Source organism: Mastigoproctus giganteus, chromosome 4, assembly GCF_048544385.1.
Source record: "Mastigoproctus giganteus isolate SK-2022 chromosome 4, ASM4854438v1, whole genome shotgun sequence".
NCBI lineage: Eukaryota > Metazoa > Arthropoda > Arachnida > Uropygi > Thelyphonidae > Mastigoproctus > Mastigoproctus giganteus.
This window is the reverse complement of record NC_143578.1, coordinates 202,906,470-202,932,476: the sequence shown is the minus strand read 5'-3', so window position 1 is coordinate 202,932,476 and position 26,007 is coordinate 202,906,470. Positions and strand designations below refer to the sequence as shown.

Genomic DNA, 26,007 nt, shown 5'->3' with positions numbered 1-26,007 from the left:
GAATAATATCCAATCTCCACATCACGTACAAACCATTATCATAATTGATAATGAAGGAGGCTACACTAAATACTGAATATGGATAATATATCTCACATAACTTTACCAATAACTTATGTTCTGAATGTTCTTCGCACATGTGTGAAATATACGAATTTTTTTCTTAATTTCTTTTCACAGTTTCGTCATTACGTCTCACCACTCCGACTTCATCACTGCGTGAAGTTTGAAATTTTATGGGACGCTCTGAATTCCGCGTGCCCAAAAAATTTGTATTAGTGCCATGGGTTCGCCACCCCTTACTTATACAGATATTGCTTTTGGTGCGAAGCTAACGTTATTTTACCCAACTTTAGATTTCGTGACTGTTTTTTTTTTATTATTTTTATCAGTACATGTATATGTAATCCAGATTCAATTATTTCAAGATGTTGGAGCGTTCTGTTTTTTAGTGTTTCAAAAGCACACATAGTTGAAGATTCCCTACAACTTCCTATTTCTTACCTTTAAATGAACTCTTCATGAACAGATTTTTTTCTTGGAACATATATAATTGATAAATTTAATGGATAAGTTTGAAGCTCATAAAATAATAATATTAGTAAACGATAGGTAACGGAATATATAAGTAGACATACAATACTTGAGTTAATTGAAAAAACAGATATCTTTATGTAATTTTTTTTTAAATATTCAGCAAATCTCATTGCAGAATATTAAATAAAATTATATATAAAGAAAAAGAGCAATGAATAAACTTCATTTTCTATTATTTTAAAAAAATTATGTATGGATGTTATAGTTCAATAAAATTTTACTTTAAAAAAGAAATTTCCAAAAAAATAAATAATATATAAATAAAATAATATTCTCTTCGTAGCTGTGTATAAAATACCTTAATTTTTTTATGCGGTAAACCATATCGTTTGCGTTAAAATGAAAATAAATTTTTGAACAAAAATACAGTAATTAATTTCAGTCTCGCACAATTTCAGTCTCTCTCTCTCTCTGCGAGAGAGAGAGAGAGAGAGAGAGAGAGAGAGAGAATATAAGAAACAGCACCGTATTTATCAATCACGGGCCCTTGTCACTCACCTGGTTATGCACCCTTGTGGAAGACCACTCTGTTACTGCCATGGTGCCGATGAGTACAGCGTAGTTATGGTAATGTAATTGATAGATCGAATTTTCTCTACCACTTTTTTAGATGACCTTTCAGAAACAGCAATGACGTTAGCAACCTAACTTCTGCTAACACCGATGACACCTTTCTTTTGGGGCTGTTTCCAGCCTTATGGTATTACTAATGGGAAAAATATTTCGACATTAATAATTGGGTGTGTACACGTATTAGCAGAAGATATAAAAGTAATAAAAATGGTGAAAATTATTTTGATATTAATAATTGACTGTGTACATATATTAGCAGAAGATATAAAAATCAGCGGACCGTGATGTTTCGGAATTAAATTCCTGAAGGATATTGTAAACATTTTTTTTCTTTAATATATGTGTCCACCACACCCTGTGGAGAAAATTATACGCTGGTTTTTCTTATAATCTTTGCAAACCGTGTTGACGTAGCAGGTAATCGTCGATCTTGTACGCTATTGTGCAATCTTGCTGGTGTCGCAGCCTATTGTGCAGGTTCTTGGTTTTCTTCTCCCAAAAGAAGGCTGCTGTCAAATTCTCCGAAACTCGTTATTAATCATGTTTTGTGCTAACAGGAAGTTCACATAGTATATTAGCTCCCACCCGAACCCTTCGTTAGATTCACTTCCCAGTTGAGGTGTAATCAAATTGTAGTTACTATGTCCACTAAAATGGAGACTTCGAACGTTTCATCATTGGATACTGAAATGAATGCTACTGAAGTACACAGTCTGCTCGTATCGTCCTCTGCTAATGATTCAAGGAAAAATGAATTTGTAAGTTGAATAATGGAACAATTTAGAATGGAATACTTTAACAGTACCATTAAATATTTCCTTTAATTATCTAAATTGAAAAGAATTTAAAAATATATATTTACTAGTTTATTAAAAGATATTTGTTAGCTGAATGACTTGTATAATAAGCCTTATATTTTCTTAATAAGAAAAATATTCTGAAAGCGAGAGTAAGAGGAGTGGTCAGATCAAACGGCAAATGCTAGCTAGCCGGCCCGCTAGATGCTCTGATGTCCGTACATCTCGCGAGTTAGTTTGAACCACTGAATTTTCACACGTCCTGCTTCTACTATGAGGACAGTTGTGGTAATCTGTTTTCAGCCGGTCTAAAAGCCTATAGAATATACATACACGCAGGTTTGGAGACTGGAGGAGGGAAGTCTTTCCCAAGAAAAGATAGGAGAAGCGCATTTATTTGACTCGTGCAGTGATTTCAACGATGACTTTCGGTGTTTATTTTGAAATTTGTAGTTTCATTTAAAGTTTCTACTGGGGAAACCTCTGTAAGTTTAATGATTTATGCTTCACTGAATTGAAGGTTAGCATCACCAGGCGCCCAAGTTTTAAGAGAGTTTGACCATTTAACTGAAGCTGCAAAAACGTTAAATTTGCCTTCCTTTTACCAGTGAAATTTCTGATTTGTAAACCCCTGGCATTGCTGTTCTCGCCATGAAATTAATGTGAAATAAAGATTATTATTAATACAATAGAAAATTTTCTATGAAAAGCAAGGTATATTTGATATATTTGTATATTGTATACTGTATATTTGATTCAGAAAAATGGTCTCATTAATCAGAACGAATAATTCATTATAAAGGACTATTCTACAAGTGGCGTTGCGGAAAGACAGAAGACCTGCACTGCGGCGTCTTATATTTAGAGGGGAGGGGGAGGCCCCAAATAATTTCATAAACAACATAAAAAATAAATAAATCATATAATTATAATGAAACATAAAATATAAGAAGTGCATTTATAGGAGGAGGGCTGATCACTTTTGTGGGTCCCTCAGAAATTTCTTTACCGTTAATACATGTGAGCCCGCGCTTTATCTGTGAGGCAATTTCTGGCGGAAAAACGTATTCTTCAGTTGAAACATCCTCCCTACACGATTTGGCTCCCTCTAACTTTTTTGTAGAATAAAAACTTCACTGAAGTTTTTATTCTACAAAAAGTTCATTTTGGCTCCTTCGAGAAAAGTCCAGTGAGTCAAGGACATTAAAATATATATCAGTAAAGAGAGTTCATAAAAGATTTCGAAGTGAACAAAAGCATATAATTGGTAAGTTAAATTTTAACTCTGTATGAGTTTAGAGCTGAAAACATTCAAGCTATACAACTATCGTACAAGTGGCATGAATGCATCATTCTGCACGTAACCGTATGACAAGCCGAAATTTGCACATAGAAGCATCATGCATCAAGCATCATTATGAGTGAAATCATGCGCCAAACTTAGTCAAAATAAACAGCAGTATATTTCTCTGTATGGGTAATTGCTATTTATTTGAAATTTAAGGTTGGGATAATTCGCCAGTTTATTCACGATATGAACTGCATGATGCTTTTGCGTGCAAACTTCGGCGGTTATAGTTGAATGCAGAATTCTCGCTACCTGTGGATAATTCAAGTTTAACTTCTAACCCATCCTGGAACTTTCTAGCTGCATCTCGTATTTAGCCAAGTATGATAATTGGTCAATGCTATAGCTGGAAAGGATTTTATTTGATAAAGGGCTCAATTCAGATATCCGAAATGAAGACCGTTCACTTTTTTTTTTTTGAAAATTCAAAAGTAACGGGCAAATCTTAAATGAATATTCAAAGTAGAGTCTAATGCTTTGAGCGCATCTGGGTCGCTCAGCTATTTCCAAAGTAGGAATAGCTTGAAATAGCTTTGTACAAACAAAGATACATGGATGGACGATTAGACATCGACAAATTTTAATCAGTTGTTCTCAAACTTTCCACTGGCGCCCTTTAAAAAGAACGAGTCAGTTTACGGCCTTTTTCCACAGTTTGAAAATTAATAAACGAAGTCTTGTCTTCCCATTTAAACTCGTAATCCCCTGAGGAGTTTACAAGTTTAAATGGGAAGGCGATAGTTTACTAGACCGTGTGCAAAATAACTGGGCGGAACCGAAAATTATTATTTGATCTTTATATATATATATATATATATATATATATATATAAATTAAAAATAACTGAATACTTCGTTTGGTATCATTACAGGGTTTAAAAAAAAAAAAAAAAAACCAAAACCCGTTAAGCATAATTATAAATTTAGGCATTCGATTTTCGAAACAAAAAATAAAATATAATTATTTCGTATGTGTAGGATGTGTTTTTATCTAGAAACGAGATAAAGTAAATAAAAAATTTAAAAAAAAACGCGAAAATGCTTATTGAATAACTTAGTTGCGTTTCACCTTGAAGCCTCTAACAAACTGGGACTTGGTTTGCTTTCCCAATGAAAGCAAACCAAGTCCCAGTTTGTTATAGGCTTCAAAATCTGGCCCCGTGATCAGTGCACGGGGCCGGATGCGGTTCGTTTTTCGCACTTGGCCAGAGTATCAGCTCTGTGGGAGGCTCACCACCACCGAGAGAGACGGTTAATCACAACTTTTCAGTTTAATAAACTGAAATCTTTTCCTACGATTTTTTATTTTTAATTTTTTAGTTTCTTCTTTTGGTATTATTACTTTCGTATGTAATATTATTAATATTACTTTCGTAGTTCGCTAGTTTATTAAGATCAGTACAAAAAAAAAAATTCAGTTCACCTATATATAGTCAAGATTTGCTCCTCTTAAAAAAAAAAAAAAAAATCTGCAACAATAACAGAATGTGTCTTTAATTGACTTTTAGACCACATTTACTAAAACAAATTCAAAATATGTAATATACGGCTACTGTAAAGAAAATATAAAATAACAAGGAATTCTTATCTTGCTCTTACCTCTATTCTGCTAATTCCAAAGGTTAATTTACCTACTGCGATATTTTTAGAAAGTAGCTGGTGGATTTAATCGTGGTTCTGTGTGCCAATGGATTAGTCCACAGACTCTCTGCTGCCGACTCTTTTTTTCAAAATCACTTTGGAAATCCATTAGTTCGTTGCATAACTAAAAGTCCGAAACGACTGCAAAGCGTTTTGAAACAACGGACAAGTCCTCACTGGAGTAACAACATACAGTATTTTGCTTTTTATCTGAATAAGTAACCGCATCAGTTTTAGTATATAATCATATTCAAAAAAGGATATTATCGAATATAGGAAATCCATGCTCACTTATTAACCTCTGCTTGAAAGTGATATAATGAATTAACGGTGCTGGAAATATGCTTCAGTATTCTCGTTATTAATTTCAAACAGGTTTTCTAACTTCTCAAGGAAACCGGCTTGTAGAAAATAATTATTTATTGTACTTGGTATGACTGTCCAGCTGTACTCAGCCACAGACCGCACACACTCTACGTAAAGGCTCTGCTTTTAATGTCATTGATTAAGATTTTATCTGTATAATACATGTTATTCTTTCATTGCGGTTTCATTATTATTCTGTTGCCTGTTAGTGGTAACCAAAAGTCTGTAGAATAATAATGCTTGCAGGATCAGAGGAAGGAAAAAATTGTGGACTCGAAATCCCTCCCACCTTGCGCTCACATTATATTTATGATTTTGTCTGTTAACTGATTGTCCAGTATATAATCTTTTAAAAAATAATATTACAAAATGCAAATTTATGTGTTTCAGACCCTTTGCTTACAATCGGCGATAAAATTTATTTAATTCCTGGTTTCTTAGGTAATTTGTAATGCAAAAGAAGACCAGGTATTGGTGAACCAGTTTGTCGTAAAAGCTATCAGACTACAAGCAGCATATACCAGTTGAATGAGTTGTAATGGGATCGAGTAGTCTGGCTCAATGAGCCTGGAGGCAGTGGTGTATTCGGGCCGGAACAACGTGCCGGTACTTTTTTCATATAGTCATTATATGGTGTTATCATAGAATCTTCTGGAGAACGAGCGTTCCGGTACTATTTTTTTTAGCAATACACCTCTGCCTGGATGGTCCACTCAGTAAATTACTGTTCATGTTAGACAAGATCCTGAAACAATTGATCGATGTTGGTACCATCTCATGCTCTAATGTTTGTCTGGATAATATCATATGTGTCAGTTGCCGCTGGTAGGGGCTGCGATTGACGTATTTGCTTTTCTGAGGGATTACAGACTGTTAATTCATCTTCAGCATTTTTTTTTTTTTTTTTTTATGAAAACCCCAAACACGAAAGGTATCAAAACCTATAGTACTTAGTACCGTGCATGGGTTGAAGGAGAAGTATGGGGGTGCCGGAAACTTTGCTCTAGAGACTAAACATGGGTTTCACCACTTCAAGCCTCCAATAAGCAAAGTGGTGGTATTTCACCGGTTGATGAAAGTCATCTACCACCTGAGGAGCATATCCGCTATCAAGAAGCATCACTAGTAGAAGACTTTCAGAGGCGGATTACATTTACATTGTGCTTTTCTCCACCCCCCCTCCCGACATCTCATCGTATACAGTTATTTTAGTGGCGCCGAAACAGAGCCAGCTGGAATGAAGAATGAGTAAAAGTTCTGTTTGGAAAGTGGTAACAGAATGATCTATGTGTGGTAACGCCCGACGAAAGAAGGTTTCCTGCCTGTATTCAACAAAGGAAACAGAGTGAACACCAGGAATCATAATGTGAAGTATCATCTTTTGTATGATAACCGTTCACTTGATTTTTTTGTCAAAGGTAATCTTTCAGATCGACTGTATATTGAAAATAAACAGATCTCTCCTTCTGCCATTTCTTCAGCAGTTACATAACCCTTTATTTCAATAAGATAATGCTCGGCTCTATATCTCTAATGTTGTCAGACAGTTTCTCTGCGTATCTCTAATGTTGTCAGACAGTTTCTCTGCGATGTCAACATGCTTTCCTGGCCTGCTAGTTCAAACAGGAGACAAATCAAGTCTTGATTTGTCTCCTGTTGAGCGTGTTTGGGATATGATGAGATGAAAACTTAGAGCCATTCTCAACCAGCCTAAACCATAAGTTTTAAGCGAAAGTTGAGGTAAGTTGCTTAGTTGTGAAGACCCTCAAGAAATACGGGCTGAACAAGTGCATGGAAAACACTGAAGCCTTGTATAGATCAGGATTAAGGTCGTTGTAGGTCTTAGTTTCGCTTCTGTTTTGCAGGCCGCTTGCTTGGTTCTTTGTTACAGTTTTTTTTTTTTTTTTCATACAAAAAAAATTATAAATAATAATAATAATAAACAAAATATGGTCAATATTTTTCTTCGTAAACTCTCTAGTTTTGGTAGGCCTAGGCACAGTAACTACTGTGCCTATTGTCCTATTGGATAACACAGCTCATATTATATCATGTGGTGAGCTGTGTTCCAATTTCCAAAAGAAATGTGAATTATCCTTATTATTATTATTAGCCATAAGGTGCAAGGAAGCCTGAAGCTTATGCTGCACCAGCCAAAAAAAAAAAAAAATCCCGTGTTACCCTGTGAGAGAGAGAGAGAGAGAGAGAGAGAGAGAGAGAGAGAGAGAGAGAGAGAGAGAGAGAGAGAGAGAGAGAGAATCACCAAGAAAGCAAGAAAGAAGAATGATGATATCCAGCTCAGGACCCTGGGTTTGTTTCCCAAGCCCATACTTGTTCCAAAAATAAATATTTCTTGTATTTGCAATACAGTCAGTTGCACATTCATCGGAGAATTTCATACACACAGGTTCCAGAATTATTCTAAAAAATTGCAGTAAACGTTTGCAGGATTCATATGGTTTCTGCATATCATTATCTTATTCCAATAATACAGCTAATGCTATGTCAGCTTAATTATAAGAAGTTTGCAGGACTGCTTATTTTGTTTTATTGTGGCTTCTTGTCTTTTCATGCGTTTTTGCGTCTAGCAGGATTTAAATAGCTTAGATCAGCGTTTCCAAAACTGTGTTCCATGAGATATTATTATTATTATTGCTGATCTTATATTATTTCTCCCTGATTGGGGGTTTCACCTCGTGACGGGTATTGCTACCAAGTATACAGGTGGTTGTTGTTATGTCTGGTGTTACTGTTGGTCGAGGAACTTTCTGACTATCCTACAGGTGTTCAGGATTGCGACTTTCTGGAGTTCCTTGTAGGTGTTCGCTGGGAGACCTATTGCTGCTAGGCTGTTATGTAGGGTCTTTGGCACCATACCTGTGGTTGACACGATGATCGGGATGGTCGTTACTTGTTGCATATGCCACATATCTGATCTCCTGTCTTAGGTTCGTGTACTTCCTGATTTTTTTCCCCATGGGTTTTCTGCAGGTTGCCAGTGTTGGGTACCGCTACGTCAATCAGATATGTAACCTTTTCCTTCTTGTCCACAAGGGTTATGTCCGGTCTGTTGTGCGGGATTGTCCTATCCGTTATTATGGCGCGGTCCCAGTACAGCTTGTAGGTTGGGGTCTCTAGTACTGCCTGGGGTTCGTACTTGTAGTACGGTACACTTTCTTCGATCAACTGGTATTTCCTTGCTAGCTTCTGATGTATTATCCTGGCTACCTGGTCGTGTCTCTGAGTGTACTCAGTCCGGGTGATCACCTTGCATCCCGCGGTGATGTGTTGGATCATTTCTGAGGCCAGGTGGCATCGTCAACATGTGTCATCTAACACTCCGGGCTCCTTGGTGATGTATTTTCTATAGTTCCTGGTGTTGATTACCTGGTCTTGGATGGCGACCATGAATCCTTCAGTCTCGGGGAAGAGCGTCCCGCTCGTGAGCCATGCATTGGAAGCAATTTTATCTATGTGACCCTGATGGAGATCATTGTAGTGTCTGCCACGCAGTGTCTTTCCTACCCATCTTTCTAGCTTCGTTTGTACCTCCTGGTTGGGGGGAGGGAACTCATCGCTTAGGTTGAGTGGGGTATACCGCTTGTCTATCTTCCTTATGGCCTGGTGGAGTGCTGCTGTGTGTTTCTGGAAGTAATCCTTCAGGTTAACTATCGCTCTCTTCTGTTGCTCAATGAGGTCTATCAGGCCCCTTCCTCCTTCTTCCCGGGCAATTGTCAGTCTCTCCACGGCAGCTCTCGGGTAGCGTTGGCGGCTCTTGGTCATCATTGTCCTTGTATTTTTTATGATATCCTCCAGCTCGGTATTAGTCCAATCTATGATCACGAAGGAGTATGTTAGCACTGGGACTGCATAGGTGTTTATGGCTTTAACTGTGTTCCCTCCGTTCAGCTTTACTTTCAGCAGGCTTCTGAGTCTCTGGTGGTATTTTTCGTTCAGGCAGGCCTTAATTTCCTTGTGCTGTAGCTGCTGAGCCTGCATCATCACCAAGTATTTGTAGGCCTCTCCCTCTGCCATGGCTTCGATCTCTTTACCACTTTAGCTGGTAGTTTTGGTTGACTAATTTTCCCTGATGCAATCCGTGGGTCGTGCATTTGTCTAGACCAAATTCCATCCTAATATCCTTGCTGAATTCTTCGGTGATCTGGAGTAGTTGCTGAAGGTGCTTTTCGGTTCCTGCATAGAGCTTGATGTCATCCATATACATCAGATGGGGAGGGTGTACAGGTTCTTCCTTCTTTCAGGTTATATCCGTACTTGCTACTGTTGAGCATGGCAGATAGCGGGTGAAGTGCTAGACAGAACCACAATGGGTTCCCTGAAAGAAACCTCTCCTGATGGGATTGGCCTGGTTGTGATGTTTTCGACGTTAATGGTGGTACTCCATTTCGCCATCGTTTCCCCTAGGAAGTTTGTCACTATCGCATTGACTTTGTAGATTTGCAGCGCCTCTATTAGCCAGCTATGAGGCATGGAGTCGAAGGCCTTGCGGTAATCGATGTAGTCTGTGTACATGTTGATGCGCTTCTTGAATGCTTGCTCCATAACTGCAGCATCTATGGTTAATTGCTCCTTGCATCCTTTGCTCAGCCGCTTGCATCCTTTCTGCTGTTCGGCCATTATGCTCTGGCTCTCCAAGTGGTCTGTTATCTTCCTGGTTATGCAGCTGGTCAGGATCTTGTACATTGTTGGGAGGCAGGTGATTGGCCTATATTTCGCCGACTTTCTTCTATCTTCGTCTTTAAGCTTCAGATATGTGGTTCCTTGAGTGAGAAACTTCGGGATTGTCTCGGGGTGCCTTATCATTTTTTTTTTTAATTTACATACATTTTTATTACATATAATATTCAAATATACATAGATGCAAACACTTTCTATTTACAATCATCGCATTCTGCGTAAGAAACAATTTTAATTATACAGCTTCACTTGCAAGGAATAAAACACAATAAAAGATATACTATGTATGTATGTATGCGGATGTACTTCTTTTGGGTGGCACCTAGACGTTTAGTCGAACTCCACCTTGGAAAATCTGTGTTGAGAGAGAGAGAGAGAGGGTAACTGTCTACACTCTACAGCGATCAACACCCTGTCAATCACTGCCCATTTCTAAGCATGAGTAGTTGTGCCTGGTTCTATTATTTATCCAATTTGTCGTCCAGTGGAAGGAGTGTAATAGCAAAGGACAGGAGCCCTCAGGCTGCTCAACCCGAGGGGAAAAAAATATTATAAAATAAATAAAAGAAAATTAAAAAAAAATATATATATATATTCTATGTAAAAAAAAAAAAAGAAATAAAAAAAATTTATGTATAGTTAATACCATTTTATACATTCTATATTATTACTAATTAAGAACACAACATTTAGTTTCTAAGTTAACAGCTGTAAGGTAGAAATATAATTTCATGAATACATCTGTCAATACTACTGTCCACTTCTAGAATTAGTAAACAAGGTGCGTCTTCTTTTAAACACCTTGTCAGAAAAGGATTGGAATGCTGCAAAGTTCTTGGCATCTTGAATCAAAATATTGAGGTTGTCAGTCCTAATAGGTTGAGTGCTGTTAAATAGTTCTTGTCTGAAGTCGTCATAAGCCGGGCAATGAAGCAGAACATGCCTCCAATCTTCTACTGCTCCACAAAAACACAAAGGAACAGGTTCAAGTCCAAATTTTACACAATTTATCCCGCAGTGAACCCTGTCCAGTTATTAAATATGAAGTTGTCATTGAAGGATAAAACCATCCCATAACTTTCTTATTTACAGCAAACGTTGCGTCTTCAATGAACTCCCTGGTAGTGAGTCCTGTTTCACTGGATTGCCATCTGTATTTCCACTTCTCAGTGAATTTTGTCCAAAGATTAATTTTCTCTTGCCGAATGGCCGGATTACTTGCAATGTCGAGGATTTGAGTTGCCAAACATTTCTTTAAGTTAGAAATCATGCCTCGGTATGCCACATAAAGGTCAATCGGGATACAACCTGAGATCACTTGTAAAGCATTGGTTGATGTTTTTCTGCAGCATCTGTGTGTGTTGTCAATATCATCTTTCTCTGAAATGATGAGTTTGGCCTTCACTGTGACGTGAGTAACCCTAGGAAACCATATGGCAGCCGCATATACTACAATTGTCAAAAATAATATAATATAATGCCTTATAATATAATGCCAAATTTTGTGTTTTATACCCCATTCAGCTCTTGAGAGCCTAATCGCATTGGCAGTAAACTTGTTAATCTTTTCAGCTAAGTTCTTTACGTGAGGGATAAAAGAAAATTTATATTAAAGTGTCGTGCCCTTGACTTGATTGAAATTTTTTTCTTTTTCTAATAAAATTTAAGACCACAGATCTTCACTTTATTTAATAAATGCTATCATTTGAGTGAACTGCTCTGCCAGGTTCTTGTGTGTGCAAGTGAGATTCTTGTACCAGTAGTTGTGGACGTTATCTATTCCTGGAGTTCGCCAGTTGTGAGAATTCGTGATAGTCTGTTTTACTTCTTCCCGAATCTCCCATCCTCTCATTTCTTGTACGTCGTTGGTTTTCTTGCGTTCTAGTTCTATCCAGGTGGCTCGGCTGTTATGTTTTACTTCTCTGCTCCATATGTTTCCCCAGAAATCTTCAATCGCCTTCTTCTCGGGTGGTCCGTTCCCTTCTTTCCCGTCTTCTCCGAGATTCCTATAGAAACCTCTTTGATCCTCATCGAAGATTCGGTTGTTTATTTCCCTCTTGGAGCTCTCTTTGTATCGGCGTAGTCTCTTGCTGGGTGCAAGGAGGTTCTGCTTCAATGTGTCCAAGTACTCTCCTATTCTCTGATTTTTTGTCTGATGTTTTCTGTGGATGCTGTCTCTCTCTTGAGGATGCTCTTCACTTTTCCAATTAATTTCTTACTCCTATTGCTCCGTTGGTACTGTGTCAATTGGCCTATCTTGACTCTTAATTCTTCTATCTTCTGCTGAAGTCTTCTTTCCTAAGCTGGTGGTTCCGTCTGTTTTCGGTTCTTCTGCTGCTGGTCTCTCGCTTCTCTCACATTAATCCTCGTGGCTGCTATCGCAGCACAATACACAGCTGTGTGGATGGCCTCCAGTGTTGCACCATTGCTGTCGAGGTAATGCGGTACTATGTGCCGATTCAGATGGTCTGTGACTCTCCACAAGGTTCTATTCGGCCTCTGCTTCGGTATCACGTGACTCTTTGTGGGGTCCATTCCTTCGAATTCTGTTAGGGCCTTCTTCCACTCGTCCTCTATTTTGGATATCACGACCTTATCTATTTCCACTTCAGCTTCTACGGGTTGTATTTCCTCTTGCTCTTCTGCCTCTGGTTCGACGGTGGTATGTTCTTCCTCCTCTGGTTCCGTATTCTTTATCCTTTGTAGTTGATCGCTCACGTCCTGATTGATTTTTTTCCAAGATTGCAGGGGCTATTAGGTTTTTCGTGACAATGGTCCTTGTCTGGTCCGCTATTCGCTGTTCAGTAACCTGAATATATACGTTCCAGCCACTTGATATGTAGTCTCGCCCTGTAAGTTGTCATATCGGTCTCCAGCTTCGTTATTTCGTAGTATGCTTGCATGATGTACATATTCATCTTGATGCTTCACTTCATGCGTTGGCGTTTTCTCCCTTCCTGGGTGGTCAGATGCATAGGAAGCACTTCCAGTTGGTGAGGCTGGATGGTCTTGCCCTTCTCTTGTGGTAGCCATACGGGGGACAGCAACACTCGCTCTACTGTCTTACTCGGGAGACCGTCTCTGATATTTCGAACCGAACTCTCTGCGTAAGGCCTGAACGCGAGTGACTTTATCCTGGCCACACTCGATGCAGTATGATTAATATTTCTCTGCGACATCATTCATTATTGGAGGTGGACCTGTTTAGCTTATGTCCAGTGGTAGTTCTCGCGAGTGACGCCACAATCTGCCTTAGCCGCTACTCCGACCTTGGGGTAGGTAAGTCCATTGGAGCAACTTTCACGATGTTTAATTTTTTTATTACTATTAATTAATTTATTATTATTCTAATTTATTACTAATATTATTATACCAGTCTCCCAGCCTGAAGGAGCCGCGTTCGCTTCCGCCAAGGTGGTACTCGAACCCGGGTCCATCAGGCTGGTAGTCCAGTGTCTTTAACCACTGGGCCATCGCACCCCTATTATTATTATTGTTGTTGTGCAAGGAAGTTTATGCTCTACCGGCCAAAAAAAATTTTTGAGTACCCTGAGAGAGAGAGAAACAAGTAGGAGGGAATCAAGACTGCAGCAATAATTCAGACACAGCATCGGTTTGTTAAGGGAAAGCCTCGTCTGACAAATTTGATTGGTATTATGATGTGGTTACAAAGGAACTGGATGCAAAAAATAATTTTGATATCATATACTTCGATTTCAGGAAAGCTTTTCACACTGTTGCTCATGGAAGACCCAGGGGCTCACATCTGGTGAGTATGGGCTTGGCACACCCAGGGTCCTGAGCTGGATATCATCATTCTTCCCTTTCTTGGTGATTCCTTTCTACTTCTCTCTCTCAGGGTATTAGGATTTTTTTTTTTTTTTTTGGCAGATGCAGCATAAGCCTCAGGCTTTCTTGCACCATATGGCTAATAATAATAATAATAATAATAATAATAATAATAATAATAATAATAATAATAAGACTACTGTACAAATTGGTGCAGAATGGTATTAAGTGTAAGTTGCTACAATGGTTAAAAGGATGGTTGAGTGGGTGAAGACAGAGGGTGGTAATCAATGGGTGCTGCTTTTTGTGGACTAATTTTATTAGTGGAGTCCAACAGGGTTCGGTGTTGGGTCTACTGTTTTTTTTTTTTTTATATTTATCAATGCTATTGATGAAGATATATCAGGCTTAGTGTCAAAGTTTGCAGATGATACAAAGGTTGGCAGGGTTGTTAATGACAGTAATGGCAGTGTGCTACTGCAACAGGATCTATAAAATTTGGGAAGATGGGCTGAAAAGTGGCAACTGAAGTTTAACCTTGACAAATGCAAAGTACTGCATATGAGTAGAATTAACCCCAGAGAAACGTACCAACTGTGTGGTATTACACTTAAAGTGGTAGAAAATGAAAAAGACTTGGCAGTAATTGTGCAGTCAGATATGAAGTTTTCTGAGCAATGCAGAGAGGCTGCCAGGGCACGTCATGGGGTTTTATCAATGATAAACAGAAATTTTTCTAGCAGGGAAAAGGAGGTGATAGTCCCTCTGTATATAGCAATGGTAAGGCCACGCCTTGAGTACTGTGGACAGGTCTGGAGGCCTCATTTTAGATTAGACAAGATGTAGATTTGCTTGAGCATGTATAGAGAAGGCAACACGATTGGTGAGGGGTATGAAGGGATCCTCTTACCAAGAGAGGCTTAAGTTTTGCAAATTGCAGCGGCTGGAGACCAGTCACCTGTGAGGTGATATGATTGAGGTGTATAAGGCCTTGAATGGGTTGAGCACGCTGAATTCTGATGGGATTCTTCCACTAGTTCAGATTACGAACCTAAGGGGACATAAATCCAAATTGAGGAAAGACAGATGTCGAATAGATGTGCGGAAATTTGCCTTTAGCGATCGGGTGGTTAATTGCTGGATGAAACTTCCATCTGTCTGTCGTGGAAGTTGATAGGTTAAATAAATTTAAGGAGCAACTGGACAAACATTTAGAGGGAATTGTTTTGTAATTTTTTTTTTTTTTTTTTTTGGCTGAAGCTGCATAAGTTCATACACTTGCTTTCTTGCATCACATGCCACTACTACTACTATCACCAAAAAAGAGAAAAATGATGATATCCAGCTCAGGATGTGAAGAAGTGTTCCATGAAAAATTGTAATTAATAATTAAAAAAATAAAATAAATAAATTTTGCAAATTTGTAGCATACACCACTTTTGTATCATTATAATTTTTCCCGGTTATTAATATACTGGCATAGACTAATAATCAAATAGACCGCGGCACACTTTAGTTTGGCGGGCTTTTGCGTAGAGACGTATGCTAGGAAGTAATGACATCTACGAAGAAGTAGCAATGTAGTGATCTAATATGCCATTCGTATGCGATTTATCCTGGAGTACACGGGTTGAAGGAGAGGAGGAAGCGAACCGATATCATAACTAAACTCATTTCCTTGTATAATTTTTTTTTGATAATTATTAGTATTTCGAAATATTATTATTAAAATATGTGACCATGGATTTGTGGTTGAAAAAAGGAACTTTAAAATGAGAAGCAAACTACTTCTAGTAGTGCAACTGTGATCGATGAAAACGAACACAATATTGTCACACTTCAAAGTGAGGATGAACAATTGCAGCCTTTTGTTCCCCAAAAACAAGAACCAATTAATAAAAGACCAAAACGAAAGAATGACAGTTATTTGAATTCCGGCTTTACATGTGTTGGAAATAAAGATGCTCCTGATGCATCGTACTTAATAAAATATTAGCAAACAGTTCTTTGGCTCCCTCTAAACTTGTGTTCTGTGAATATATTGTAAGATGATGATGATTATTATTATTAGCCATATGGTCAGGGCCGCCGCAAATGGGTAGGCGAGGTAGCGTCGCTTACAGGCGGCAGTTGAGGAAGGCGCCAAATTTTTTTTTTTTTTTTTTTGACACGTACAAGTCGGACGTCTGTTTAACGAACTTTTTAATAGCGAAATTTTCTATTTAGCGATTTTTATTTCCCCTTTGTAATTATATTTAATAAATATTGACTCAAATATATCATTATCGAGGTAAACTGATCCAAAAAACAACGCGATTAATTGATTCAAATTATCCTACTCAACTTAAAAATAGAGAAAATCTTGCGATTAACGTCAAAGATAATTTTCAGATGTTTATTATATGAAAATTCTAAAAAAATGGAGAAAAAAAAGTCAAAGGTTAATTCTTTATCGCAAAATTCTGTACAGTATTTTGCTTTTATTGCAAGATATTTGGCTATTGTAAAATCAACTAAGTAATCAATTTAGATTCAGTAATTGGAGAAATTTATCTGCTATTCTAGGTAAGTATGAAACAAGTGTGGTTCATATAAAAAATGGTTAGATCTGGCAGTCACTAAAGGCAAACATTACAATCGACGCTAGAGAACAGCGATTATATAATACTGTATAGAAAAAAAGGTATTGGTAGTAGGTAATTGAAAGAATAATATACAGTATATGATACTATTTTTAGCAAGGCAGTGTACAGCGTTCGGGGGATCTTCAAAAGATTTATATGAAAATAATAATGGTAACTTTTTAAAACTTACTGAAACAATTGCTAAATTTGATTCAGTTATGGCAGAACATATTCGCCGTATTCAGAAATCTGAATCGAAAAATATCGGCATTATTTGGGCGATCAAATACAAAATGAAATTATTGAAATAATTTTGCAAAATATTATAGATAAAATACCAGAAATGACTAGATATTTTGCTAGGATTTTTGATACAACATCCATTGCAAGTCATGTTCAACAGATGACTGTGATACTTTAGATTTATAGTTAGAGACAGAAGCACCTATGAAAAGCACCTATTACCTATGAAAGTTGAAATAAGGGAACATTTTCTTGGATTTTATCCTGCGCCTGATCCTACCAGATAGGGACTGTTTGAATATATATCAAATATATTTATTGAGTAAATCTAAATATTCATAATTTGTGTGTTCAGGGCTCGAATTGTGCGCGAAAAACGCAAACGTTTTAAAAAAATAATAAAATTGCTTCAAGTTAATCCTAGAGCATTTTTCATTCCATGTACCGCCCACACTCTAAATCTTGTTGTAAACGACGCCACTGAGACTTTCTTTGAAATAGTTGCTTTTTTTTTCGGAATTATATATTTTTTGGGGTTCGTAGTTTAGTCTAACGAAGAACCCTTACAATGTCACTCAGTTGTCTGTCTGTCACAGCATTGTATCTCTGAAACCACTCAACCTGTCGACTTGAAATTTTGCATGGGTTTGCACATCATGTGGGTCAACATAACGCCATATTGATCGTTGTTGACCAAAATTTGTCTGAGAAACGGGGGTGGGGGTAAAATGTGGGGTGACAAAAAATGTTGTCGACAACCTATAGCTTATTATACACCGTTGGAAAGAGCTTAACGAGTAGGTTTAAAATATGCTTTTAAAATATTTTTAAAATTAAAAATGGCGGCGCCAGACAGGAAAATGTGGGTAATTTTTGTGCCCCCCCCTATTTCCATCGCTAATGGAGCAAAAAATTTCAAAAATCACATTAGCTATGTGTTATTCAATGCTTATCAAGGGAAAACTATTCCGATTGAAATCTATCTTTTACTTTTTTGTGCTAAAATTAAAAAAACAATTTTTTATTGCACTTTGATAGCATGCATCTTTGTACTAAGTAACTGGCCTTTTGGTGACAAAAAGGTTGCTAAAAGGTTAGTTAATAATTCTATAAAGGTCATTTATAAATTTTGTGAAGAGAAGTATTTTTTTTTAACAATTTTCAAAGCTGGAGTTGTCCCAGCAAGGAGGTACTCAGAGAGTACCTCCTGTTGAGGCGGTGGTGGGGAGGTGCCTGTACTGCCCTCACCTGCCAGTTGTTTCTCCCCCCCCAAAAACTTTAAATTGCTTCTCCAGGAAGAAGTCGGAGTCGCGTCTCCCACCCTTGCCATTCACAACAACTGGAAAGACTCAAATAGACAAAATTTTCGTTAGTTCCTCAGCTTTAGACCAAGACAGAGTACAAGAAACTGTTTTCAGTTACCATAAAGCTCTCTATTTGAAATACTACACTAACGACCATTCGTGACTACGGATCTTTCATCCTGAGTGCACGGCACTCAGTAGTTGACCGATTTTTTTCTCATCATCAACCCATTGTTGGAACGTACTTCAAAAATATATAACTAATTTAACACTTAAACCTTTGTCTGACACCCAATGAGAAAGTAGAATAGAGGCCAAAACCACTGATAAACCAAATAGAAGAAATTCATGATGCTTTTACTTGAAATCACTGAAGACGAAAATAGATATGGATACAAGGAATCATTCTAAATCAATAGCCTTAAAAATAACACCTTATGTTTCTTTATTCAATTATAATTTGGCATGATATTTTAAATAAAATTAATCCGCTAAGTAAAATGCTCCAAAAAAGGAATTTTGATATACATGAAACTTTTGAATGTCTACAAAATATTACGGAATATTTTATAGAAAACAGAACAGAGGAAGCATTCCAAAAAATTCTTGATTCGGCTAATAATATGGCTACTATCAATGACAAACAAAATTTCAACATTAATTTTTTTCTTTCAAATTATGGACAAAACAAGTTTCTTGTTAACTGAAAGGTTTACAAATAACAAAGAACATGTAGAAATATTTACATATTAAATTAAGTGACATCGATTGTAATGAGTCTGATATGGATGGTTTAGCATTATTTGAATAATTAGATTTAAATTTATATTAAAGACAATATTACTTCATTTTAAGTATTACAATATATTTTTAAAAACGATTTTACAGATACTTTTCCAAATGTAGCAGTTGCATTAAGAATTTTTTCTAACTTTACCAGTTTGATTTGTCTCAGGTGAACGGAGTTTTTAAAAATTAAAATTAATCAAAAATTATTTACGATCGACAATGTGTCAACAACAAATCTCTAATTTGGCAATAATTTCAATAGAAAATGATCTTTTGGAACAAATAAACATAATTGAAATAATTAATAAATTTGCATTTCTTAAAGAAAGAAAACATAAATTTGTATATATTTTTTTTAACATTATTCAAATTTTCCTTTGTAATTTTCCTTTTATTTTATTATTGTGACAGCGTAAGATTACTGTGATTTAGAATTTAAAGTTTATTTCCAGAATTTCAGAATTATTTTGTTATTTTTGTTTGTTGTTTCATTTCTTTTTAAATAAATGAATAATAATTATTTATGCCTTATTTTATTTTTTAATCTAAATATTTCGGAGCGGCAAATTTGATTTTGCTTACTTAGCGAATACAACGCGGCACATAGGGTTGCAGCAGCCCTGCATATGGTGCAAGGAAGCCTGAGGTTTATGCTACACCAGCCAAAAAAAATTCCATGTTACCCTGAGAGAGAGAGAGAGAGAGAGAGAGAGAGAGTCAGAAATAGAAGGGAATCACCAAGAAAGAGAAGAATGATGATATCCAGTTCAGGACCCTGGGTTTGCCAAGCCCATACTCACCAGATGTGAGCCTCTGGGGTGAAAAGTGTTCCATGACTAAAAAGGTTTGGGAAACGCTGGCATAGATAATGCAGTAGTCTTTACCACAAAGGACTCCCTACTTTAGGCACAGCAGTTGAGATCATGATGCTGGCCCTATGTAAATTTGTATTCATTTTTACATTTTACCTTATAAATGTTTTGCATTAGAAATGTCACATTAGTGTAAAAACGAATCAGAAAATGAATTAAATAAGATCTCACTCATACTTACACAGATGATACTTGTTAATAAATTATGTAAAGATTTATTTGTCAGAATTGGATACCAAATGACAAATACTTAGGGGGCACAGATTGAGAAACACAAGTCTAATCAGTAATAAAATAAAATATAAAACCAATATTACTTGACTATTTTCAGTTCACTTCTGTTTCATCATATTAAAGTTTAAAAGGGTGCATTCTGTTAAATAATAATAAATACACTAGGTGGCCTCATCCCCTGCTCACTGCACTCGCTTCTTTTAATAAAATAAAATACAGAAGCTTTCGACACTGTGTGTGTCTCTTCCTCAGCTATGAATACATAAATACATTACATATGGAAATCAAGAATGGTACCGTGTGGTGATGCTAGATAAATAAAGCGTGTGCACGAGGTGCAGAAGCTTGTTTACAGTGGTAAAACAGTTTACAGTGTTTTACCACTGTAAAACAAGCTTCTGTTATGTATTTGTTACATATTACACATAACCTACATCCCTCTTCTCCCATTGGCTGAATAAATATCACTAGGAGGAAAATTATTTTAATGTTTAGAAAGATAAATAGATAAGATTATATTAACACGTAAAAATATTTCCCGACTATGGACATAAAAGCAAAAATAAAATCGAAGTTTTCACTTCTGACTCAGAGAGCAATTGAAGCTGAAACTAAAACTCTACAGAAAAATAAAATACACAAGCATGGAGGTACCTGATTTTTTTTTAACAGCTATATTTCTCTAATTAAAAAAAAAAAAAAATGATGATGTAGACCAAAAATTAAACTATTAAACGCTGAATTGTACCCTGAGTTACATTTAACTGGCATAATTAATGCACATATTTTAATATTTAAGTTTAATTTGTTGTGTGAAACTGAGTTAGTAGTGCACTTGCTGCGAGATGATAGGGTGACCTAGACACCTTACTTGCATCAGGCTCATCCAATTTTTTGAATTTCTTGCCGTTTTCTCTGTTTATTTTCCAAAAATATCCTATGCATATCACATTACTTTTTTCTTTAACAGGCCTTGAGCTGAGAATGTGTCAACAAGGTCAACAAATTCTCTGCTCTTTGACCTCCTAAACTTAATTGCATCAAATTTCGTTCCAATTTGCTTCATTTAGAATAAATAACTGTTCTGTGTATATTGCAGGCCACATATGGTCAAAGGAGTTCACAATATAGAAAGTACAAGATCATTACTATAGTTAGCCCATGGGCTCAAACCATGGTCAACTCAAATGTGTGTGTGCTACTATATTCCCATGTTTGTTCGGTCACATTTATGCCCATAGTGATTTTAGCTATTCTCCTTGATACTATATTTTGGAAATAAATGTATTTAGTCTTTCACATATCAAATTATATAAATCATAAATAAAAATTGTCAAAAATATAATATCTATCATTGTATGTAACATATTTTATACCAGGTACAGGTAATTAATTGGAATCACCTTGCATTTTTGAGTAATTCAATAATAAATAAATATTTATTATTAAATAAATTACTAATTTAATTTAAATTAAAGTCTTTCCTCATATGGGTGCCTTTTATAGATCTCACCAAGTGGTTGTCTGTCTTTTTGGACTGTCCGAAGAAGCTTGATATCTTTTTGAGGTGCAGTTTTTATTATTTGGACACAGTATTGTAATTTTTTTTTTTTTTTTTTTTTTTATGAGAACCCCAAACACGAAAGGTATCAAAACCTATAGTACTTAGTACCGTGCATGGGTTGAAGGAGAAGTATGGGGAGATGGGGATGCCGGAAACTTTGCTCTAGAGACTAAACATGGGTTTCACCACTTCAAGCCTCCAATAAGCAAAGTGGTGGTATTTCACCGGTTGATGAAAGTCATCTACCACCTCAAGAATTGCAGTCTTACAATTGCCATGTATCACATGCTGTGGAGAGGAGGAATAAATCTCTTCTCCCAATTTGGAAAACACATGTTTTATAACTTTACTCCAACCTAATATGATATATGGTATTGCATCATGATCCACTGATATATACAGATTGCAACAAAAGCTTGTTCTCATAGTGAAATACTAGGGCAAGTGGAACAGTAATGTCTCTCAGCTGATAACCTCAGTACTAAGCAATGTAGAAGTTCCATCTAGATCTCTCATTGTAGCTAATAGCTTCTAGTTAGTATATATGTAATAATATATTTTTCTTGTTTTTGATTTAAAGGTTACACTGTTTTGAATGGAAGCATCTTTGAATACTTATATCAAACAACCAATATTCAAAACAATACAGAATGTTAGGCAGATCTGATGGGGGGGGGGATCAGGGATCTGCAGTTCTTCAAGGGGAAACCTCTGAAGGACTTTAATGTTATATTTTAATCAGCAAAAAATTCTTCAAACTTAAAATAATAAGATGTTTTTATTTTATTAATATTTTTATCTTATTGATTTTTTTATATATGTTGGTATATAAAATTATCTATATCTATCTCTATCTATATTGATAATGGCTGCAGTTTACCTTTTTTTTTTTTTTTTTTTTTTTACAGTTTATCTATATATATATATATATATTTTTTTTTTTTTTTTTTTTTGTATAGTTTAAGTACAATTTTTCTATGTGTCTTAGCTATCGGTCGGGCTAAAGTCATTCAGCCTGTTAACAACTAAATTATTTTCTAACTTTAATTATACTTATCCATTAATCGCATAAATTACCTTTTGACCGTGTTAAGCAGATGATATCAGAAACTGATAGCCGGGTTAATTGTAGGGGGACATATTGAAAGGGTTAGCCCTCGATAAAGTCCCTTTCAATGTGTCCTATTTCCTATAATTGACTTGATATATATTATTATTATGTTTATTAATTGTTTTATTTTTACTTTTACTTTGACTAATGATCATCCTTTACTAGGTTTAGCCTCGTGGACCAGTTATGGCTATTATAGGGTTAAGTAGCTACCAGCTTATCCAATATGAAATATATTTATTCTATATCTTACCTATTTTACTAATTGTACTTAAACTATACAAAAAATATATAATAAGACTGATGTAATGTTCTGTCTAGATATGTATAGATGGCATTAATTAGTTCTTGTTTAGTTTACTTTACATAAGATATTTATTAATTTTCTATATTTTATATATATATATATGTGTAAATATTAACTTTATCTATATTTCACAGTAACCTGAGAATTTTTTTTTTTTTGGTTCACATTGTATTAGCTTGCTTCTTTGCATCACTTACCACTATTAATATTACTATTAGTTTTATTTATTTATTTATTTTTCATTAATATAGTGATGTTTTTTGGAATTGACTTGCTTTTTAACCTCCACATATAATGCCAATATACACATACAAACACAAGGGAGAACTATCATGCACTTTGCAGTGGGGCCTCTTGATATCCCTGTCTGTAGGTGTTATCACCGAAATTTTGGAAAAGGAACTATAATCAATTCAATCTGGTACACTGTGACATTGTACACTGTGAATTTAACATAAAATTCAAACATAATTCAGCACAAATATGAAAAAAAAGTCTAGATAACAATTCTAAATCTAAAAATGTATAAGTCAGGTAGATGTCCAGAACTTTAAATTTCAATGCAAAATTAAAAAAAAGTTCAATATTTTGTTTTATTTTATTGCTGCCTTCAAATGTCCCAAGAATTTTTCAATGATTTTCTGGAGTTATTTGGAAAAATTGTTGGTGGAATTGCATACCAACCATGAAATTTCTATGTTGATTAGTGCAAACCTTAACCTCCAATATATGCCACACAGTAATCAGGTGGATTCCAATCTGCTGAGTATGGAGACCATTCTTCAATCTTGATGAAAGCCAGGATCACATTTATAAATAAATTAGTGGGGGCAAATGATGCAAGAAAGCAAACTTATACAGCAATAGCCAAAAAAAAAAAAAAAAAAAAAAAAAAAGAAAGCCCTCCCACATCACCTCCAACAGTTTTTCTAGCTCTTCCTTGAATTTATTCAAACCACTGATATTCACAACAGTAGATGAAAATTTGTTCCAACAATCAACTACATATTGGCATTGTAAGATAGATGAGTGGAAGTACAAACTTCCACTCATCTATCCTACAACCATGCTTCCTTATTTTGAATTTATGTCCCCTCATGTGTAGTCTGAGTAAGAGGAAGAATACCATCAGCATTGAGCTTATTCAATCCATTCAAAGTCTTAAATGCCTTGGTCAGATCTCCTTGCAGGTACCTAGTCTCCAGATACTGCATTTGCAGAACTGAGGCCTTTCTTGGTAAGAGCACCCTTTTGTTCCCCTCCCCAATATTGTTTCTCTTCCAGCAGATCTACATCCTTCCCAAAATGAGGCCTCTAGACCTGTATGCAGTACTCAAGAACAGATTAACTATTGCCTTATACAATGGAATAATCACCTCCTTATCTCTGCTAGAAAAGTTCCTGTATATCATTGACAAAATCACATGACCTATCTTGTCTTGTCAGCCTGTCTGCACTGCTCAAAAAACTTCATATCTGACTGCACAATTATCCCCAAGTCTTTATCATTTTCCACCACACAGTTGGTATGTTAAGCTGCAGTATATAATCTGCAAGGTACTGCATAAACTTCAATGTTAAACTTCAGTTGCCATTTCTCAGCCCATATGCTTAATTTTTCTGGATGTTGTTGCTGTAGCATACCTTGATTACCTTATTAATTACCCGCTTATGCTTTTTATTAATAATGGAACTAGAAATACCTTTCATTCACATATACATTTTAATAGATTTATTGGAATATTTTTTCCAACTTCTGGATAGCATTCTCAATTTTTCATGTAAATGCAAATCATTTAATTTGCCTGATTCCCTTTAAATGTATATCACTATATTGCATTTTTGATTTGAAATAATTTTCTGCATGCAGTTTTATTTTGATGATGCTAATTGGTTCAACTTTCTCTTTTCCTTCTTTAGTGTTTATCTCCCTTCTCCACCCCATGTAACATTTTTTATTCTTACAGAATATCATCATTAGTTGCCTCTGTGACACACACTTTAAATCAATCTTATCAAAAATGTCAGTAAAAAAAAAATGGAAAAGGATATAAAAGGAGAAGTGTATGAAAAAAAAAATTGTTTTGCTTAATTTATACACAAATATTCTGACACCAGTTTATTTTTTTCTATTGTGAATCATTTAAATGATAACTAGTGGTAATATATGTAATAGTAGTGTAATAACATATATAACATAAAATAGTGTGATAGTATATGTAACTTAAAAGTCATTATGAATTCAGTTTGAAGCATTTTCCAAATATTTCCTCATATTAAACATTTTTCTTATATTCTTTCTTCAGGGGACCAGAATGAAGGATGTCACAGACATCACTGGAAAGTATGGACCTTGGCAGAGGCTTATTTTCTTCCTGACACTTTTGCGTGGAATTCCCACAGCTTTCCATAATCTAAGTATTCCATTTTTTGCACCTAATATTGATTATTGGTGTGCCCGACCTTCTTCTTTTAATTTTGAAAACTGGACTATAGATGAATGGAAGAACCAGACCATTCCTATGGAGCAACGGGATGGGAAACCTCAGTATAGTCGCTGTCAGATGTTTCGCATTGAAGCCAATTTTACTGATCTATTTGTGAATAAAAATATAACAGACTCATGTCACTATGGCTGGGAATATGATCATTCAGAATACAAGCGTACTATAGTTGAAGAGGTAATAATAATAACATATATTTAAATCTCTCTCTCTCTCTCTCTCTCTCTCTCTCTGTCATTATTATACATTATATTTTAAGCAGTGTTGTAGTACAATATTTATACCTGTATGTATCTGTATAACTTACATGATATATTAAACACCCTCTTTTGCTGGATGAAAAACCCCAGGTTCTGTGGACAAAACCTTGCTATCTACACCTGAGACCAACTAACTCAGCCATGGAGTGTAAAAAGCCCATAAAAGTTCCTCGCATCATTGATGGGATTTGAACCAAGGCATTTTCCACCCAGTGTGGGGAGGACAGTGATGATACCACTGTGCTACCCACGCAGACTAAATTTAATTTAATAAAGAAAACAGAATGGGGCATGAGCAGGAGTGTGTCAATGGTCGAATATAACATTGGATTGTCAACATGTTTGTTTTTTATGTGCAGTTAATAAAATTTCATTCCTGATCTCTCT

General features: G+C 35.8%; 1 protein-coding gene across 2 annotated transcripts in view; it reads left to right on the top strand.

Moving 5' to 3' along the window:
• LOC150087334 (organic cation transporter protein-like) overlaps nucleotides 1-26,007 on the top strand; it is a 203,798-nt gene that overhangs the window by 117,422 nt on the left and 60,369 nt on the right. Inside the window, exons 1-2 of one of the 2 annotated variants that reach the window (XM_090371995.1) lie at nucleotides 1,828-1,928; nucleotides 25,163-25,537. In XM_090371995.1, the coding sequence (XP_090228121.1) occupies nucleotides 1,860-1,928; nucleotides 25,163-25,537 (444 nt within the window). In that variant the 5' untranslated portion in view covers nucleotides 1,828-1,859. Of the gene's footprint in view, nucleotides 1-1,827; nucleotides 1,929-25,162; nucleotides 25,538-26,007 lie in introns of those variants that run through there. The other variant, XM_090371996.1, reaches the window with a different exon arrangement.